The following is a 22,420-nucleotide window of genomic DNA, read 5'->3' on the forward strand; positions in this document are numbered from 1 at the left end:
CCTTCTTTAATCATTCCTTCTCCCAAGCGCAGTAAAACTGAAGGGAACACTGAGCCATGTTATTGGACACAGATAACCACTTTTTAAAAAGCCAAGAGCTATAAATTGCTGCCTAATTTTATAGAAACGTCTAAAGCGTTGAGTAAATAAAATGTCATTCTTCTAAACTACCTGAGTCTCCCAGATTATGAAAAAGTTTTCAGAGCTTTCTTACTTCGTTTTCATTTTGAAAGCCTCTGCATGACCTGCAGAAGTGCAGTCTGTTACCTTCCAAAGAAACTAAAAGGTGATGGACTAGATGCAGTGGTTCTCAGTCTTTTTAGCCTCAGAACCTCCTTACCTTACACTCTCAAAAATTATCAATAATGTTTTCGTGTGTGTGAGTCATAACTACTAATATTTACCAATACAAATTGAAACTGAAAAATGAGGTTTTAAATTATTTCAAATTCTTTGAAAAACAACAATAATTAACTCATTACATGTTAACACAAATAGCATATTTTAAACACTGTTGCCCAAAACAAAAGTAAACTTAGTGAGAAAAGTGACATTGTTTTACTTCCTTCTCCCCTCCCTTCCTTCCTGCCTGCCTTCCTTCCTTCCTTCCTTCCTTCCTACCTTCCTTCTTTTTTTTTTTTTTGACAGTCTCGCTGTATCGCCCAGGCTGGAGTGAAGTGGTGAGATCTTGGTTCACTACAACCTCCACCTCCCGGGTTCAAACGATTCTCCTGGCTCAGCCTCCAGAGTAGCTGGGACTACAAGCTTACGCCACCATGCCCAGCTAATTTTTTTCTTTTTTTTTTTTTCAGTAGAGATGGGGTTTTACCATATTGGTCAGGCTGGTCTTAAACTCCTGACCTCGTGATCCACCTGTCTCGGCCTCCCAAAGTGCTGGGATTACAGGCATGAGCCACTGCGCCCAGCCACTACTTTTTTTCCTTTCATGTTTCTTGAATGTCTGGCTTAATAGAGGACAACCAAATTCTTTCACAGTAGTCTCATCATTCCCATGATTTGGCTCTCTGTGGTTTTGCCTACCAAAGGTCCAGTACAGTAAGATATTTTTGAGACAGGGATAGAAAAAACGATAGAGAGAGGCTATATGCACATAATTTTTATTAAAATATATTGTTACAATTGTTCTATTTTATTATTGTTGTTGGCATTCTCTTATTGTGCTTCATTTATAGCTTAAACTTTAGCATAGGTACATATGTATAGGAAAAAACAGTGCATAAGGGTTTGGTATTATTTGAGCTTTCAGCATCTATTGAGGGTCTTGGAAATATCCCCCAAAGTTAAAGGGGATCACTACATTTGCTTCTGTATTCAACTTAATAACATTACCATACATCAGTTAGCTTCTAGAAAACTCCACTGTTCACTCACGAGAGAATTAGAAAAAAAAGGCAAATAACATCTTAGTGTTATTAAGAAAGTTTTGACCTTGCAGAGCACATGAAAGGGTCTTGGGGAACATAGCTGGACCACATGGAGAACCACAGTGACTTGGGGCACAGAGGATTGGATCAATGTAGACAAGACCAGCCATTTGGTACCATCCCCTCACTCTTCCCTGTATTTGTCACCATTGCCTCCTCAAAAGATCAAAACCAAACAAACAAACTCTCTATTCTGGAACCTAAATGAAATGGTTTCTTTGTTGGATTGATCAAACAGCCCATATTGTCACCATATTTCTATCTAACAACAATCAAAATAAGAGTAATAATTTTCACTTTCTAAGCATTTTAATGATTCTAAGCACTGTGCCAGGCCCTTCATCCATTCATGCATATATGTGTGCCATATATAATAATTTACTATTGCCACCAATTTGCAAATATGAACTCGAGGTTAGGGAAGCTAAGTTAGTGTCTACAATTGCACATCTGATTAAGTGGCTCAACTCCAAAGGCAGTTACTGGCCACTTTGTGCTAACTGTATGTTAACTTCACATGCTGCAGAGAATTTTGAAGGTTTAGATGTAAAGAAGATTCATAAACATGATTTAAAAAGGACCAAATTGAATAGAAATCATGAACAAGGACCTCATTAATACATTAGTCGCATGCAAAGATTTTAATATATCATGTTGACTCCATGAAACATAACTCCACCAAATAATTGTTATATGTGAAACAGGCTGCTATTTCTTATACATTCAGTCATTCATTCATTCAATGGACATTTAATGAAACACCATATGTTCCATACTCATCACTGATGTTACTACTCTGGTTACGCCTAATGCTCCCCCCACTGACATTCTCATAAGGAAGTTCTCCCCAATTCATATGTTCAAGATAAAGGCAGAAAAATAACAAAGCAAGGTTAATCATTCAATGTTTTAACAAAAACATACATATATGATTACAAATTAAAGTGTTAGTTTAAAAATATTACCAGGAAATACTGAAACAACCTAGATATCTACAAATAAGGAAAAGATTAAATAAAGCATGGCATACTTATGCTACAGAATATTAATCTTCAATGAAGGAGAATTAAGAAAAGCTATATTCTCTAATATACAGTGATATCTATGACAGTCAAGCATCATAAAAACAGGATGACAATTACAAGGATGATTCCATCTATTATTTTAAAAATACATGTATATGGCTATATTTGAGTTACCTGCCAAATTGTGAAAAATGGTAACTTGTAAAATGTAAGCTTTTGAAAACTGTGTGTGTGTATGTGTGGTGGGTGTGGGGGTGCGTGTGTGTGTGTGTGTGTGTGTGGGCCGGGAGTGGAAGAGTTACAAATTTTACTTTATGTAATTCTATACGAGAAGTTTATCTGACAAGCATTCAGTCCTTTGCCAATGTTAAATTTACCAATTATCCTTCCCCCCGGCATTAAGTAGTAAAGTTCAGTTATGTGAAAGTCAAACTTATATTATGACCACCTCTGCTTTGCACAGCAGTAACTGAAAAACCACTTAATAAGGCTTTTTCTTAGAGGCTCAAATCTTAATAGAATAATTATGTCTTAATTCATTTCTGAAAGATACAAAGAAGCTCAGTTAGACTAAAATAAGTCATCAACTCTTGAATACCATATTCAAAAATCCCTAACTGAGATAATTCCTATGCGATGCTTTGGTGAACCCCAAATAGAGACTATTGCGTGATTCACACTCACAAAGGCAGCCTGGTCACACAAAGAGGAAAAAAAAAGCATAACAGAAAAAGGACAATAATTAAACGCTGCTCTTCTTATAGATAAAGAATTACATTTTTCAAAGATCACAGCCATGCTTCAAAGACAGAGATAAAAGCAGCCATGTGATTCAAGCAATTGATTCTTAATGACATGATTCAAAGGTAGAGGAAAAATTTCAACAGTGCAAAGGATATGAAGCAGCATCTCTGTGAACTAGATTTTAAATACTTCCTTTCCATTACCTCTTTCTCCTAAGCTCCTTCTATAGCATACTTGAGAAAAAAAATGTAATCAGTTTTTTGACATAGCTCTCTTCCTCTTTTCAGAGCACAAGTCTGTTTATTTTAAAACCATTAGAACATTTCTATCTTGTTCTTTCTTTTAAAAGCTTTTACTATGATACCTTTAGTTGATATGAACACATTTTAATATTGATGACTTCAATATACAACAAAATTGTATACTTCAGCAAGGCTTGATTCTTACCTAGCTTAATTTTGTCACAGTTGTAATTATTTGGCCTTAAGAGTGACTCCAAAAGAATGTTTTCTTTTTATTGGTATTATTTTTACAGGTATGCTCTGAAAAGTGCTGATTAATATTTCCCAAAGAGAAAATCTGGAGCTGTCCTTTCATTTTTCAGCTTTTTAATTAGGCAAAAAATAAGCTAATAGAGAATCTTTTTGGCCGGGTGTGGTGACTCACACCTTGTAATCCCAGCACTTTGAGACACTGAAGTAGGAGGATCACTTGAGGCCAGGAGTTCAAGACCAGCCTAGGAAACATAGTGAGACCTCATCTCTTATATTAAAAAACAAATAATAAAAATAAATTTTAAAAATTTAATAGAATATTTTCCTCTCTTCCTTCTGCTTAATATTTCTAAAGTAATGAAAACAGTCCTGTAAAACATCTGGAACACTTCTTCATTAGGGGTGTGTCTGTCCGGAAGGAGATGTCTGAAGCGGATTTTGTTTCCTTTCTCCAACAGTCTGATGTGGCCTGGAAGCAGGACTAACTAGAATAATTATATTATCCTCTGCATCCAATCACTAGGCAAGTTCAAAGGGCGGCTAACTCCTGGGATACATTCTCCTTGAGAAGATGGGTAAGGAGCTCACACACATTGTTGTTCTACTGAGACCAAGCCAAATCATTTCAGAAAATGTTATTCAAGAGAAGAATGAACTTGCAGCTGCTTCAGAGGGCAAACCCACCATCCCCCTGCCCTCATCCTTCCTCTCCATTAGCATGTACTGCTGGGGGTAGGAACTGCAAGAGGAAGTGTAGTTCTGTCCCCAAGGTCCTTTGATGACTCCAGTGGATGATCAGGGTTAGAGTCAAACAACAGCACACCCCAGGCCCCCGCCCGCCCTGCCCATTTTTGCCCAAGGATCCTTTGTCAAACATTTAAGATCTTAATCAATCTTCGCTCTGACCTCCCGGACCCCAAGGAAGATGGATGAGGAAGTAGGTGACCTTTCACCTGTTCTTCTATTTGTCCTGCCACAGTAGAACCATTGAAAAGACAATTGGGGAGGAACCTGCTGCCAGAGTTCTGAAGACTTGGCCAGTTTTCCTTTATATTCCTTCTTAAGCTTTCTTTACACCCTCTTTCTTGTCCTACCCACAAGTCACTTTTCTCTTGTTCAAAGGAAAGTTCTCTTTCCTACCAAGGAGGAAAAAAAAATGACATCCTCCAAATAATATTTGCAATACAAAGTGTGAAAATGTATATTATTATTTGTCAGGGCAAAGGAGGGAGATGCTTCCTATCTTTAGCCTTGATGTCAAGGAGTGGTCAGGGATTTTCCTTTTACTATTTCAACTCAACACTCTTAAAAGTCAACAGCTATGACGTTGGGAAGAGCACAATGACAACAGAAATGCTAGTTTCAAGTTGTTGCATGATCTATGAGGTGACTTTTACCAATCTTACAACCCCAAGTCCTCATCGCAAGTCTGTAAGCTAAATATAACTATTATCATCCCATTTTATGGATGAACAAACCAAGGTTCACAGGGCTTAAGAAACATGCTCAAGGTCATCTAGCTAAGTGACCACATTCATACATCTTTCCTTGTCTCTATATTCTTTCCATTGTGCCTGGGTGCTACTCTTGATGCCTGTCACGGTATCAAGGATAGGGCCAACCATTTTTATTATTCCCAAGACTTTTAGTGTCTCAAGTCATCTTTTCAAAGTCCCACTCAAGCTTGGAATCCTTTGTCCTTCAAGTTTTTTCTTACCTAACTTCATCAGAAATTTTCACATGGCAATAATAGAAACAAACAACCAAAGTGCAAGGTCTTGTGCAAAAAGTGTCTTGAAAGAGTTAATCATTTTATTAACAGGGAAAAAAAAATCAAAATAACAAAAACAAAAACAAAAGCAAAACAAAAACAAACTTGGTTGACACGCCTGAAAACACTGACGTTTCTCAAAAACGACTCAATCCACCTTCTTCTTCTGTTAAATATCTGGCCTCGTGTTAGGAACAGCTTGCTCGGAAGTGGACTAGATTTGAAACCCTGTATTCCTCCCCTTCGAGGAACCACGTGATTAACTGGATCCCCAAGACTATCTCCATAAAGCAAACCAGAAAAATGTTCAATTGCCTTTCTATTCACTTTCCCCACCATCTTTTTCTCTTTTCTTTCTAATTTTGGTTGTAAAAATGTCAAGGAGTTTCACAACGTAGCAATGTATGAGTTACCGGGCTCTGTGACAATGGAAAATCAATGACATTAGATACACGAAGATGTGCTAACCCTGAGAGTGAACATTTTAGCAGGAAATGGAAGCCAGTGTTGTTTTACTTAAAATATATATAAGAATCTTGACATGTGAAGATGTGCAGGTCCTGTCTTACAAAACGGAAAAGGCAGAATAATTTACTCTGAAATGTGACGGCATGTCATTGCCCTGCTCATTTCACTGTTCCTGCTATGATCATAGTAATTTAGGTGCCAGCAACAATGCACTCACATATTTTCTTATATTAATACCGGAATATACTTTGGGGTATCAATTCGGTACAGCTTATCTAGCAGTTGCTAAGTCGAGAGCAAACAAAAAATCGAGGCATTAATCTTCATTTTAAAAATCCTTGAATTCCAACTTGTAAACTTTTAAATTTACATATTTTCCTTTTTTAAAAAAATTTTTAACTCTGAATCAACAGAAAAGACAGCCACTCTTTATTCTATTTACAACAAAATGAAAGAACATTGACTGTTAGTTACTCCTAGAAATACTATAGCTAAGCAGGAATGCCACTTCAGGAAAGTGTAAACTATGAAAGGAGTAACGCGTAACTTTATGACACCAAATCACCAAAAACGCAATTTTCTTCAGGTTATAACTGGATTTTCAGTCAATCAAGTGAATTACCCCATAGTTAATCCCACCCTGTCATTAAGATGGTTGAAATGCCAGACAAATTGTTTGGCAGTCAGTTATTTCAGGCTGTTTAATCACCAAATCAGATGAACCATGTGGCAATGCCATCTACAGCTCAACAATTACCCAGAGAAAAGATAAATCTGATTGTTTCATAGATGAAACCAGAATTACATTCTAACTATTTAGTAGTAACCATAACAGGATTGGCAGCCGCAGACTATTGATAACTACTATTATAAAAACAAATACCAAACAAGACAAAAACTTAGAATAAAAGACATTCTTAAGTCTTATTAAATACATGACAAACAATCCGTATAAATAGGAATTACTCTCATCTCTTACTCAGATACAAAGCCTCTGTAAAGCAAGGGACTTTATATACTCCCCAGCATTCTGTCAGGAAGGGGTAAAAGGCAAGAATAAATTGCATACATTGAACCTTAGATGAGAAAAAAAAAATTAACTTAGTAATACGGTAAGTAGTAATTAACATGATAAAAATACATAGATTTCTTCAAAAACTCAATAACTGAAATCAATAGCAAATTGTGACCCAATTTGCTATTGCTTCTGACCACGGATCAAATAAGAAGACTCTTGCTTGCTTTATTATCACCTCCTAAGAGAAATAAAGAGGTCTTTCATCAAGATTGATTTCATTTAGAGAACCCATCAGTGGGTGCTCAGAGAACAGAATGTACTTGAAGCAATGCCTCCACTTCGTTGGGTCGCATCTCCACCGGTCCACAAGGCAGAAAGAAAAAATGGACTTTCTTCACTCGATTTTAATCAGTGGGCGGGAACTGGAACAACTTAATCCTAATTTCACATTTAGATCATTCACGCACATGTGCAGAAGATGGGAGATATTTACAATCTTTGTCATTTTACCAAGTCCGTAGACAGGAAAACTATGGCTCAAAAATGTGTCCGCCCTCCTTAAGTAAGGATCAATCAAGGCTGTTTCTTCAGCTTGTTCATTTACATTTCAGAGGGCGCATCAAGCCAGTTCAGATCTAAGTGCCTGTTAGTAAATGTGTTTGGCTTTCTGCTGATTACACCAGCATCATTTATTTTGTCAGTATTAGAAACGTCTTAGCTTTGCCACCTGGAGCTATAGCACTTACTCATTAGACCCCTATGTCCCACCACATCCCACAGGGGCTGCTAATTACCGGCTTTACTCCATTTAGTCTCATCTCTGATTTAATTACTTGCACTAAGCCCCAATGAAAAAACTACAATATGGACCCTCTTACCTTGGCATTCTCCGCTCCGCTCCTCATGCCCAGCGTTGCATAGACAGTTGCCAATGGGTACCAGCCATTCACCATCTGCCCCACAGTACATTTTTGGCACATCCTTCTCTTCTGAGTTGTTGACACAGGAGCCTCGAACTTCCACCAGGGAAGACGTATCAGCCCCTGTGATGGTGTCGGGAAACTGGGCCAGATTGCGGACTGTGAGTGGACACTTTTTATAGAACACACGGACTGATACCAGGGCGATGCAGGCCCCCACATCCTGAAAAGCCAGGTAAAACCCCTTTTTGCTTAATGGCCCTACATCCCGGATCTCGGTGTTCAGCTTCATGATTCTGTCACCAATGTCCACTTGGGTGAAGCTCTCATCAGCAGCAATGGTGTCAATTTTGACAAACTGGTTCTCTCTGATGAAACGCTCTTTGTCGTTGTCTGATTCATAGTAGTACAGGTTAAACGTCTCCTTGCAAGTCCCCATGACGCCCGGAAGACTGTTGCAGTCCCTCAAGGTGAATTTAATCTCAATATATACCCTCTGAGCCCCTTCTCGGGTGATCCAATCAGTTCGTAGCCAGTTATTCTGGCTGGGTTCCATCACATTGCACACTTGGTAGGTTCGGATTGGTGTATTTTTTTCATCCATGATACTCACTTCCTCCCACTGCAAAGATCCAAAGCAGATGTATCAACTACAAAGTTTCATCATGCAGTGATTTGTCAATCCCATTTTATTCTCATAGGACACCTGATCATTTTCCTTTCAATAATGAAGCAAACTACTGAGCACCCATCATCACTAAATAAAGGATCTTATGGGAGATAAGATAATATTTTATTGAGGAAGTGTTTTTTTGTTTGTTTTTTTAATTGTTTCAATCTTTTGCCTGAAATCCAGAGGCAATGGTGGATTTACTGCTTGTGAGTTCTCAGCGGTTCCTTGTGGTGGTCCAACAACCTCAAATTCACCTATTACAACAGCTACAATTTCAAGTGGCAACAGTTCAAATTTACTTATAAATGAAAAACTAGTATGTGTATTGTTTCAACCACTGAGCAGAGACCTGCAAATTAAGGGCAGGAAGAGTAGAGCTTGCCAAAGGAAGACAATTATCAGTTAATTAGTAGTGCTCCTGTCAGAACTTTGCTCTCTAATACCTTAAAAAAAAAAAAAAAAGGCAATTGATTTTTTTGGCACCCTCACTACTCTTTACAGGGGAAAAGAAAATCCCACCATTCTGGTTTCAGTAATCCTAGGAAGACAGAGAGTAAATTTTATGGCTGGATTTCTCAAATATGCTATCATTTATAATAGTAGACAACTTTTCAAGAGTGTGTATTCAATTAAAAAATGTGTACATGTTCTCATTTTTAAAACATAGACAAATAACAAAACTAGAAAACAGACATGCTTTGCTTCCAACTCTTCCATGAACATTAAAAATAAAATAGCAAGTGGTATTTATGACTGAAGGCCCAAGAAAATGAAAGGAGATAGTACCATTTTCTTTGCATTCTACTTCCTAACACAAAGAATCTAATGGTAGGACAACTTGAATTCAGCAGAATTCACTGTGACTAAAGTAATCATTTCACTGTCATTATAGCTTTTAAACATAAGCCTAAAAGCAGCAAAACTTTTGGGGATCCTACTAGACTGCTAGGCAGCCTCAAATTTTTCATTAACATCTACAGTAACGCATTGATATAGATCTGTTATAAATCAGCTGAAGTATCTAACAAACATATGAATATAATTAGAAGGAACAAAAGATAGTTTTTAAAAAAATTGTATTCTGTGATAGCTCCACTTAAAGCTCCATGCAGTCCAATGAAGTACATAGAATCATTAATGCATCTTTTAACGGGTTTCCCAACTATGCACTGGAAAACTCTTAATGGATGGAAATGTTACTATGTGAAGGACCATAAGCCATAAAATTCTGTATCCTTTTCATTTGCTACCATTATAAAAATTGAAACTAGGAGGGGTAAGTGCCCTGTGGTGATGAAAATTTCTTTTTATCCAGTAAGCAATAAAATCACCAGTAATTTACTTATTTTAGGAAATTCATGTAAATCCAAAAATAGATTCCCATCTTCAAAAAAACCTACTCAGCATGCTTCTCTTCTCAGAACAATGGGAATATGGAAAAGCACATTTATCAATGAAGGCACATAGACTATCTCTACAGAGTTCATGCAGGATAATTCAGGTCTAATATGAACTTTTCAGTCTGAACTTAATTGTCTAACCACATTGATCAATTCACCAGAATAGTGACAAATCCTCCCTTAGTTTTATATTTCACAATCAGTGTCAGCAACTCAATGTACTCTTGTAAGTGAATATTACCAAGAAAGTAGCTTTTTGCTACAACGATGTTATCAGGAGCCATCACTTTCCCTAACTCTCATGTCTTGCTTAGTTGTTCTTATAGACAAACAATGGATTGTCTCTGACTCTAATTTATATTTTCCTGGGTGATATTGTCAAATCAAGTTTGTTTTTTACTTTTTAAACATAACAACAACAAGAAATAAATGTCATTATCAGACCAAATTACTATCTCAAGTTAACAGTGAATAAAGACATTAAATGTCCTAACTGCAAGCAGAGATTTTAGAATGATCAAGACTCCATATGCTTTTACTCTCAGCTAGAAAGAACTTTCTAAAGACAATCAATCCATTCCTCACTGATAGATATCCAATTCATCCCTTTGCTGTATGCCTGAAAAAGTCATCAATTATAAAATCTAGAGATTAATTAAACTTTATAACTTGACACAATTTCTCAGTGGCTACTATGTATTTTGCAACGACTAATTCTTTTATATACAAATAAAATTTCATTTATCTTACAATAATGCTTAAAATGTTACATGCCTAATATTTAAGAAAAAGAAAAAACCTGCCTATATCCAGCCCATGAAAAGTACTCGGTTGTATACAATCAGCTCTGCATAGTTTTAAATAGACTTGAAGACAACCAAAATAAGTTTTGTGTCTAGAAAAAGTGACCAGGTGCTCTTTCAGCAGCTGAGGAGGAGGAGGAGGAGGAGGAGGAGGAGGAGGAGGAGGAGGAGGAAGAAGAAGAAGAAGAAGAAGAAGAAGAAGAAGAAGAAGAAGAAGAAGAAGAAGAAGAAGAAGAAAAAGATGTCTGCAGCACATTAAATTGCAATAAAAGCTTTCTAGAAACTAGATAGACTATGGACTGTACCCTAAAATGTGTCAGTCCTTGCTTTCATATAGCTCACACACATATTTAGTGAAACAAGTCAGGTTCAAAATTTCATTAGATGTATATTCTCTTCAAACTTAAAAGCAACCAGTAAGAAAAATGAGGCTGATTAAATTTATTACTACAAGTACTGATACTTTCCATCCTCAATTTTACCAGCAGTTCTAATACATTTTAACCTACCAAGCAATATCCCTGGTACATATAGCCTGGGAAAGCCTCGCCTCAATCAGTGACCTTTCCAGGGTATAGGATTAACAATGAGTCTGACTCTCACCAAGATAAAGCTGTACCTTTCTTCACATTCAAAGGATGAGGGCAATTGCCTGCAATCAGTGGTGAATACAGCCTGTCTACACTGCCAGAGGCCTGTCAATCACTCCTCCCTCCTTTAAAAAGATGGTTTTAAGGGCAGACTGGAATTTTTCAGCAGAGAACAAACCAATGACAGTCAAGTTCAGGCAGAAAAATAGGAAGACAGGGCAATCTGTTTTATTTCAGGTGGATTACAAAATTTGTTTGCAACAAGACAGCCTAAAATTCTCCATTTTCATGGCTATTTTCTTGCTTGGTCTTAGTTCTGAAATATGTCCTTGATAACAGACTCTATGAATCTTTATTTTAAAATCCTTCAATCTTTATTCAATGGACCAGTGTGGAGCCCATGCCAGGTTCTAGAATTACAGTTTTTGCCTAGTAAAGACTCCTAATCTTTCACCCCCATTGTTTTTAATCAATTGACTCGGCCAAAAACTATCAAGCCTGTGAAGGTAGGATGATTTGTTTAATTTTTAAAGGATTCGAGAGTTATTTCAGTTTGGCAGAAGTCAGTTACATGTTGTACTGTTTTCTTTCCAAAGCTGATTCATTCTGACTGGTGATTTAGGGGGAGTAGGAGAACGTGGCCATTGACCTGGTAAGATGGAGGCAGCAATGACAAGTGTTATAAATTTGAGAAGAAATGAAGTGATGCTTTCTTCAGACTTTATAATCCAGCCTACTCAATCCCCAAAGATTCTTCAAGGTTATAGACACTTAAACTTTTCATATTTAGCACCATGAATGCACAAGCTTGGGGTTTTTCTGACACAAGTTCACGTGACTGTCTCCCAGTGTGCAAGAGAACAGCAGCTGACTTAAGAGTGAGAGCAAGGTACAGAGCCTTCCTGCAGTTCATGCAGGTACAATTAGAAATGTCTTCTCTCTCGTATCTTTATTTATTCTTTTTTTTCATCTGGAAGCAGGACAATTGCTCTTAAATTAACCCTGTCAGGACTTCACGGCCATCACAGTAATAGGCATAAATTCTAATTTGGTCCCCGGATCATATTTCCTGTCGGTATTTTAGTTTTAAATAGGCATCTAAGTCTATGCCTCCACCAATCTCCTAATTTTGAAACCCCTTTCTGCCCTTTTGGCTTCTAGTTCTTCCATGACAGAGCTATCCAAAGGGAGTATAGGATTTCTCCAACAAAGCGTAATTCACTTCATAGGCCACAGCGGAAATCTGACCCCCTCACCACAATCAACAAGAATCAAGCCATTAGGACTCTCAGAAAGTTACTAATCACTCCTCTTTTACCCTTTGGATCAGAGAGCAACTCAGGACTTACCCCTCCTTCCAGAGGGCTTGCTATCCACCCAAGTTCTCCCTGAACAGATCTGGAATCCAGTAAGGTAACTGCAAAAAACAAAACAAAACAAAACAAAACAAAAAACAAAAGAAAAATAGATTAATTTCCAATTGCAAAAAGCCAGTAACACAAAAACCATTTGCTTGAGCGTTTCCATATGTGCTGAGGGCACGCATATCCAACACTGATCAAAACGTAAACTTGGGCTCACTTATGTAAATAATCATTACTCATTTGATCTTCTCCCCCTCTTTAAATCTGCAGGTTCTTATTTATTTAACTTACTTAGCATTTAAAATTCCATCCTAGGACTCACTTGATTCATTTTTCTAAAAAGGATGAATAGAGAATCTGAAGTACAATTCAAAAAGATAAATACATCTATGTAGAGCAGTTGCACTCCAGAGCTAAATCTGCATTCATCTCTGTCTGGTATCTACCAGAATTATTTGTTTTTGCAAGTTTCAGATGACCACATAACTCATCAGGGTGACAGAGCCACAAGTGAATTCTCTCTTCTATCAGAGAGTATCCTATCCAAAGGGTCAGGCAAAGGCTCTCCCTAACATTTTCCCCTCCACAACCAAGTAAATAGTCCATGAATATGGTATCCGCTGTTTTTTTAAATATCAAAGTTTCAGAAAGAGGGAATGCCAGACGTGCAGAATCAGAATGCAAATGTACCTCAAGTAGTCTCTCTTTCTCAAGATGTGTTGGGGACAATCAGAGACTCGTCTTCCACCCCTAGGATATCACTGGCTTGAATTTTAGGTATGGAGTGCTGCCTAAGGGCTTTAGTGTGCTTGTGCTACACCTAAGAGTGCGTCAAAGCTTGGGGGGAAGGGAGGACAGCCTACCGAGCTGCGGTCCCCCGCTCAGGCTAGAACAGCGCTAGGTAAGGGGAACATCCAAAAGGACGCAATGAATTCAAAACCTCTCTTTCCCACCGAGATCTGCAGTCCTGGGTGTCGAAAGGCCCACCTCACAGGAAAACACTGGGTTATTAATTTGATCAGCCAGGCTGGCTCCTCAGGCTGGGGGAGGGGTGGGAATGGGAAGCCTTCCTCTGTGCTCATGCGCACCCCAACTCTCAAGCTTACCCCCAGGCCCCTGGATTCTGCCCACTTTCCCTCTCATTACACCTCAAAGTCAATGGAGTTAAAAATCAGTCTCTTTTCCCTAGTTTTCCCGGGGAGTCTGAATTCCTGGGGTCTGTTAATGATTTTAAAATGTAGAGCCTTCCCTGGGTCGCTCCTGCCTGGAGTTCCCACCCCCTTCCCTCCCCCACCCCCACCACCGCAACCCACCCCCTTCCCTCCCCCACCCCCACCACCGCAACCATTCTCTCCTCTCTGTCCCTAGAGAAAGGCCCGCTACATCCATTTGGATTTATGTAAGGTGGATTAGGGACACAAAGGAAACAATAAGACCCAATTTACAAAAAAAGGGAGGGAGTAGAAAGGGAGGGTAAAAGGGAGAAAAGGAAACGTGATGGGAATAGAAAGCAACAAAGTGAATTAATTTTTAAGGGGGAGATGGGGGAGATGGGGGAGGGGAGGGGAACAGACATCCCTCCCTCCCCTTCAACAGGAGCCTAGGGCTCTCAGCGCCTTTTTGTCTTGGGCTCCTAAGTTTTTCTCCTAAAAGAAAAAAAAAGGGGGGGGGGGTTAAAAAAAAGAAAGAAAGCAAACAGTCTCTACATCTGGGGCGAGAGAGGTCTCAGGGGACGTCCTAACAAGTGTGTGAAGTGGCCAGGAGAACGCGGGATCAACGATTCCGCTCAGGAGAATGAATAACCCTAGGGACCGAGGGGCGGCGGCGGCCGAGATGGCACCAGAACCACCAGAAGCCACGTCAGAAGGATAGGGGAGACCCAGAGGGTGAGAGAGCGCCCCTTTCCTCCCAAGCGACGTCTGTGGGCAGGTGTATAAATCTCTCAGAGCCTCCGTCTCTCCGGAGAGCTCCGGGTACCGGCTGAGCTAAGTTGGTTTTTGGCTCCCTCCTTCGGAACAGAGAAAACGATAGAGTGCACAGGGATGGATGGACGGATGTCTGGAGAGATGGTAAGATGAATGGATGGATGGATGGATGGATGGATGGATGGATGGATGGATGGATGAATGGGTGGATGGATGGACGGATGGAGGGACGGATGGACGGACGGACGGACAGATATATAGCTGGATGCATTATGGATGGATGCATGGACAGACGGACGGATGGATGCACAGAGAGATGGATGGATGCAGAAATGGATGGATAGACGGATGGATGGACGTATGGATAGATGGATGCCGGAAAGGAGAAGAATGAGAGACAGATGTAAGACTAGATGCACGCAGGCCGATGTACGAGCATACTCTGGAACACAGCACGAGCATACACTCGAACACACGCGCACACACTCAGGACATTTGCAAACAGACATACAATCCTCCGCGTCCGCTTCCACCCAGGCATTCGCGCACCTACATATACGCAGTTGCACGCGCGCGCGCACACACACAAGCACACACACGCAGACATGCACACACACGCAGACATGCACACACACATACATGCATGCGCGCGCGCGCGCGCGCGCACACACACACACACACACACACCGTTCGCCTCTCCCTGGGTTTCTCAGTATCTAAATGATCACCGCCCCCGCCCCCCCGCCGCCCCATCTCCCGACACAGACACACAGGCACATACAATCCTCCCAGCACGTCCGAACGGATGTACAGAAAACTGAGCACCCAGACGGGTCCCGTCGATCCCGCACGTTAGCTCTAAACAGTGTGCAATTCTGGGGCGAAAAGCTAAAACTCGACTGCGTTCAACTTGCCGGCGGGTTCCCCAAGTCTGCGGGGTGAAGAGCCCGGGCCCCTCAGGCCCGCAATGGCACCCTCGGGGCGCTGGGCTTGGTGAGGAGAAAGGTGTCTGACTCCAGGTGCTAGAAACCAGGTCACTGGCGCCTGACGAGCAGCGCCACGACCGCTGCGCTGCGGAGCAGGCCCCGCAGCCCGGTCCCGAGAAGCGCAGGGCTCGGGAAACTTTGCAGAAACCAGAGCTCGAAAGGCTTTCGCTAGAACCCGGGAGCACCAAGGCTTCACTGTGCTCCAGGCTGCGTTTTCCCCTCGCCCTGGGCTGGCTCCGGAGAGGACGTGGTTCTTGTAATTTTTTTTTTTTTTTTTCAAATCCTGGCGTTGCCTCCCGTGCATCCCCTCGGGGCGCCTCGAGCGGGCCTCGCTGGCGGATGCTGATAAACTTTGGCCTTTCGTTACAAACTTGGACAGACCCACCGCGTGCACGGGTCACGGCCTCGGGGCAAGCTGCCCTGCAGTTCCCCGCTGCCCCTTCGCCAAGCCCCTCGCCCCGGTCCTCTTCTCCCGAATCGGGAGGCACTGCTCACGCCGGGCTCCCCCCGCACCACCTGGCCCTGCGCTCTTGAGGGCCCCTCACCCGCGATGGCCCCGCGCTGTCCCCGACCACAGAAAGGCCGTCCCGCTCTTACCTTCATTCGCGGGGTACACCCTGGAACCGGTGACAGCGTCGCAAATCCCGAAAAGACACGAAAAGAGGGCGAAATAGAAAATCCCAGCCATGGTTCGCCGGTGCCAACGCTGCTCCTGCCGCTTCTATCCCAGTGGAATAAATGCTTAAGTTAGGAGAGCAGCGGGCTGAAGACATTGCCAAGGGGGCGGGCCCGGCCGGTGACGTGAGCCCGCCAGTCCGGGGCCCGCGGCCAATGGCGGCGCAGACGGGACAGCCGAGGCCCCGCCTTCACCGCGTAGGGCCCGCCCCAGGGTTCCGCCCCCTCCGGGCTCCGCGGGGCGCGAGGTCTCCCGGGGCTCGAGGGGGCGAGCACTGCCGGGTCCCCGCCCCCGCCTGCCGGAGGGAGCCAGCGGGATCCCCCACGTCACCTCGAAGGTCGAGCCCCTGGACGGCGGAGGGAGCTTCGAAAAGCTTGGAATTGACCGAGGGGAGCCAGAGAAGAGGTTGGCAACCTTTTCTCCCACCACGGGCAGTTTGAAATGGAGGAAAACGCTCTTTTATTGAAATAAAAGAAGTCTAACTTGACCTGTCCCTCTGCGGTTGCTTCTTTAGGAGGGTCGACTTGTCTGCGTCCAGCGCGCCCAGGCTGAGCTGCACACGCGCGCCTGCCACCGCCACCCTCTGCCGCCTTGCCCTGTTTTGTCTTTATGGCGCTTCCCCCTCTGAAATGCTCTTTGAGGGGAGTTTTGTGGCTCCATGACTTGCTTCTTCCCTGGCTCCCCAGATGCTTGGAGAGCGGGAACCTAGTCGGTCCCCAACTTCCAGCCCGCAGCAGGGCTCCGTCACTGTCTCCAGAGACTGAAGGAATGACTTTCTAGCAGTAAGGAAGTCCCCGCTGGCCCCGTCCCCTGTGCACACGCCGTGGACCTCGCCCAGGGCCCAGGACGCCCCGACAGGGCCTTGGGCTGCAGGAACCAATTGTGGATTTCCCGGGGGCAGCGTCGGGGGGAGTCCCTGGAACCGGGCCTGGGCTGTCCGGGAGCGGTGGGGGTAGAAGCGAAAGGCTTAAGTGTGGGTGCGGGGACCCGCAGCTGCACAGACAAGGCAGACAGGGACTGGGAAGTTGCCCGGAGCGGCTGCTGCAACTCCCCGCTCCAACCTAGCCGGGACAGCCCTCCCTGCCCCGGGAGACGACGGCGAGCAGGAGGACCCGCACAGCCCCTCCCGGCTGCTCCGGTCCCGGGGGCACTGGCACCATCGGGCTGTGGTCTGTCCCCCGATGCCCGAGCCGTGGACTCAGCCACCTAAGAGCGATCCGGCGACGGCAGCGCAGCCGGTGTCCCAGGGACCAGTCCCCAACGCCACTCGGTGCATTTCCTCAGGCGTTGGCAGAAGCACGGATTCCTAGCGATGAGGCCTCCCTTCCTCTTCCCAGGCTGCCCCTCCTCTGACTCCCTCCGGAGCAGGGCCGGGTTTTCCCGGGGAGCCTGGGTCCCGGCGGCCGGGCGGCCGCGGGGAGGTGGAGGCCCCTCTCCAACCCGGGCCGCAGCTCATCGTGAGCCAACCGCGCCACCTGCCGGCCAGATGCGGGAGTGTGCGGCCCCGGAGGAAGGGCGAGCGGACAAAGACCGCAACCCGCAACCCGCAACCCAGCAGAGAGGTGGTACGTGCGGTTGGGCGAGCTTTCCAGCCACCGCCAAGTCTCCTGCACTACTCCTACCGTGGGGCTGCGGGCAGCGCTCAAGAGGTCCCGGAGTCTGTCGTGACTCTCACCTGCTGGATTTCAAAAGATGGTATCGGAAAGCGTTTCAAGGAGAAACTCCTACCAAACCTTCGGGGGTTGCTTGAGTGGCTGCTCTCGGAAAAGCAGATCCTAAATAAAGCGGGAGGGGTGTAGGTCGGCGTGGAGGAGAGGACAGGTCTCGAGTCGCTGCTACGGTTTCAGGTCATTGGGCTCCGCAGCAGATCGTGTTTTCCCCCTTGGCTCGAGAGCTGCGCTGGTTTCTCATGCAAACTCAGAGCCGAGCTAATGACATGAGCAACTTTTACTTTTACATAAGATGAGCGCGCGTGCCGAGGCGCTGGGCGGCGGCTGTGTGAGTTGGTGGCCCAGAGGAACAGCTTGTGCGAGACTCTGGGCATTTCGGTTTCTAGATACAAGATTTGCTTAAATGTCACAGTCCAAAGAAGTGGATTTCAGTTATTGTAGTTACTGACTGCACACAAGTAAAAAGGCAAAAAAAAAAAAAAAAGTACTCGGGGGATATATGTATGTGTGTGTGCGTGCATAAATTATTTAAAACAATTGCACTAAATCCCTTTAAGAAATGCATTCCTAGGTTCTTTCATGTCTTTCTGAGTTTTACAGAAAAAGAAGACGAATATTGGTCCCTGTCATTTGGCACACAGATTCAAAAGAGAAAAGAGCAATCCGAATTCTTTTTGAAACCTTTTTAAACAATAGATGCTGGTTGCCTCTCTGCAGGAGCTTGAGTGTTGCATGTATCTGTGGTTGAAATGGGAAACTGACTGCCTGCATTGTTATCAACAGTAAAATTTCTAAAACATGTACCATTTTTTCCCCCAGGATATGCACATTGATTATTAAACAAAGTCTTTCCAGACACAGCTGCCTTAAAGCAAGGCATCATTTGCTAGAGTACATTCACTGACTTCCCCTTTTTTCTTCCTATGTTTTAGTTCAGGCCCCAAAGCAGCCCGATAATCAGGAGGACCAAGAAGCAGGAAACGCTTACTTGGAAAAACTGAACCATAACTTCCTCTTTAAATCACTTCTGGGCTGCAGATCAGAAATGAGCTGCTGAAAATTCCTCTATCCATTGTGACTACCTAGAGAAAAGGTGTTCTAACCCAGCAGATACGATTCCTTGAAGAGTAAGGCACAATTTTAAAAATGATGGTGGCCTTTGTCCATCATCAATGCAGAAAACCTCCCACATTATAGGAAAACATCCTGGAGTTTTCAAATGTTGGACACTGTTTACAGCACATCAACGGAGTCATAAGGATACAACGGAATATCACACCTTTAAAAAGTACCTAAAATCACCTAATTTTACAATAAAATTGCTTTACTCTTGAGTAAAACAAGTCTCTTACTACTGTAAAATTTGGGGGTTATTTTGAATCCACTAAGAAATACGTCAAAACATATCTGCTTACACACTTAATAAAAATAGTAATTGAATAATCCAAAAACAATGATATACTTTTTTTTGCACAGTGCCTACCACAAACGTTTGAGCTACAAAGTACCTTGTAAATGCTGAATTGAAGTAAGATTGAATTCCAGAGGTGTTTTTAATCTGTAAAACACATTTGTAAATAGCACCAAGCATCCTAGGGTTTCCACCTCTGCGTGGAGGGTCAATTTCACCAAAGTAAAGAGAAAGGAGCCTTTGACCTGTAGACAAATAGGCAGTGATAAGGAGGGTTTGTGAATGACTGGAGAGACAGAGAGAATAAGATTAATCCACTCTGCTTTTTCTAGGCATCCTGGTGGACTTTTTGTGAATAAAATGGAACCTGCCCATAATGCTCCAATGACTCCCTGAGTTATCTTTAGAGAACCAGAACTTTCAATTCAGACAACCCCGATTTGATATTTTAGCAGGGCTTTTTCTAGCTGTGTGTCTTTAAGTTACTTGACCTCTCTGAGATATGCTTTTCTCATTTACAAATCATAGATCATTAACATTATATGATTCTTCTAAATACTGAATGAATGTTACAGAGCTTCTGGTATAGTACCTGGTGTGTGGTAGCCAGCTGTTATTACTCATTTTTATTTTTATTTTTTATTTTTATGAGACAGCGTCTCACTCAGATCACCCAGGCTGGAACGCAGTGGTGTGATTATGGCTCATCACAGCCTCACCCTCTCCAGGCTCAGGTGGTACTCTCCCCTCAGCCTCCTGGATACCTAGAACTACAGATGTGTGCCACAACACCCAGTTAATTTTTTGTATTTTTAGTAGAGATGGGGTTTCACCATGTCGCCCAGGCTGGTCTCAGAATCCTGGGCTCAAGCAATCCTCCTGCCTCATCCTCCTAAAGTGCTGGGATTATAGTCATGAGCCACTATGCCTGGCTATTATTTCTCTAAAATAATATTTAATTAGTAAGTATTCACATTTTGAAATGGGAAATCATTTGTTTGGCTTGAATTGTTCCTTCCACAAGGAAACCAAGCACTGTGATTTACCTTTTGTGCTCCATGAGAAAAAGATGCCTTATTTTATAAATTCCTGAGTAGGGAAGAGAAATAAATTCTAAATTCTTCTCTTCTTTTATGGTTGATTTATGACAGCTGACATCCAACTCTTATATTCCTAGGTAATTCCACTGGATTGTGACCTAGATGCTATACTTGTCTTCAAATAGAATGGTGTAAAAAATGTGTGAAAGAAGGTGTGAGGAATCCAAAGTCCCACAACCCAGTGATAATGAATAACCAAAGCTCTACCTAATGAAATTCCCACCTTCCCACCGTTGTTAGAAAACGCTTCTACCACAAGCTACTGCATCTTAAATATACTAATTTGACACAACAATTGGTGGGCTTCCGGAAGCCCCCAGGAAACCCAACTGGAGAGTTCATCCTTTGATGTCAAGGCTTTGATGCTATTTCTTATGCAAATAAGAAGCAGGACACTTCTGAGCCCTTTACACCTGAGTGGGAAAAAAAATGGCTGCAGAGCTCAGGTCTTCATGGATCAAGAGGATGAGAGAGCAAGCCAAAGCAAGAGGCCTTTTTTGTTTGTTTGTTTTAAATTTTTTATAAGTTGTTGGGGTAAAGGTGATATTTGACTACGTGAGTAAGTTCTTTAGTGGAGGTTTGTGAGACCGTGGTGCACCCATCACCGGCGCAGTATATGTGGCGCCATATTTGTTGTCTTTTATCCCTCACCCCTTCCTATCTTCCCCCCAAGTCCCCAAAGACCATTGTATTATTCTTATACCTTTGCATCCTCATAGCTTAGTTCCCACGTATCAGTGAGAACTTACGATGTTTGGTGTTCCATTCCTGAGTTACATCAATTAGAATGGTAGGCTCTCTTGCATCACTGAGGTGAGGAGGGGCAGACAAGAAGGCTGCAGTTCTCAAGGCAGCAAGACTTTTCTAAAACTTCATTTGATGGCGTCCTTGAATTTTATTCCGTTCTAACAAACATTTCTTCAATGTCTGCTATGTACCAAATCCCACATGAGGAAGAGGTCAGAAGATCGAGACCATCCTGGCCAACATGGTGAGACCCTGTCTCTACTAAAAATACAAAAATTAGCAGGGCATGGTGGCGGCCACCTGTAATCCCAGCTACTCGGGAGGCCGAGGCAGGAGATTCACTTGAACCCAGGAGGCGGAGATTGCAGAGATTGTAGAGAGCCTAGATTGCGCCACTGCCCTCCCACCTGATGACAGAGTGAGACTCTGCCTCAACAACAACAACAAAGATTTCTTTCTAGTCATGACCATATGTGATATCCACCACATAGGGTTGTGGGGGCCAGAAACTATCAGGGACCTATCACCTCCTGGGGCCCAAGACGGAGGAGGAGAGATAGAGAAGGCATGTGCCAAGATGCTCAGTTCAGTTCTGTAATAACTCTAGATCCCTCTCAGGAACATTTTGCAGAGACAATGTGTCCTTCTGGAGGAGAAATTAGAGGAGATAATTTGCATCTCTTTTTGGCTGCATTGAGAAAATGAGTTAAACATCAGAACAATTTTATGTTTTAGGCATGAAAGCCATTCCCCAAAAGAAGTGTAAAATGCTTTTTACTTGAAACCTTTCAGTATAACACCTCTGAACTGAGGTTCACTCATTCTAACTCAAAATGTCAATATAAAGCTGCAAGCCCCAGCTATTAAATATTTTACCTATTAATCACTTGAATATTTAATAGCCATGTGACGTTGCGGTTATCAAAAGAGCTTTGGAATTATAGCTGTGTTATGATGAAAAACAAATAATATATGTGGCATATGTGTGATATATGTGTGAATAAAATAAAGCTGACACAATTTTTTTAGCCACTTTTATTTTTTAGACAGAGTCTCACTGTGTCACCCAGGTTGACCGGATTGCAGTGGTGCAATCTTGGCTCACTGCAACCTCTACATCCAGGGCTCAAGCGATCCTCCTATCTCAGGCTCCTGAGTAACTGGGACCACAAGCACATGCCACCATGCCC

General features: G+C 42.8%; 1 protein-coding gene across 3 annotated transcripts in view; it reads right to left on the minus strand.

Annotated features, from left to right (window-relative positions):
• Positions 1–16,370, minus strand: part of EPHA4 (EPH receptor A4) — a 154,452-nt gene extending 138,082 nt beyond the window's left edge. For 2 of the 3 annotated variants that reach the window (XM_077956430.1, XM_077956431.1), the window contains exons 1-3: positions 16,224–16,370; positions 12,701–12,768; positions 7,844–8,507 (exon numbers count right to left, since the gene is read on the minus strand). In XM_077956430.1, the coding sequence (XP_077812556.1) occupies positions 7,844–8,507; positions 12,701–12,768; positions 16,224–16,314 (823 nt within the window). In that variant the 5' untranslated portion in view covers positions 16,315–16,370. 3 annotated transcript variants of the gene reach the window in all.
• Between the last annotated feature and the right edge of the window lie 6,050 nt (positions 16,371–22,420).

This window comes from Macaca mulatta, chromosome 12 (assembly GCF_049350105.2).
Source record: "Macaca mulatta isolate MMU2019108-1 chromosome 12, T2T-MMU8v2.0, whole genome shotgun sequence".
NCBI classification, from domain to species: domain Eukaryota; kingdom Metazoa; phylum Chordata; class Mammalia; order Primates; family Cercopithecidae; genus Macaca; species Macaca mulatta.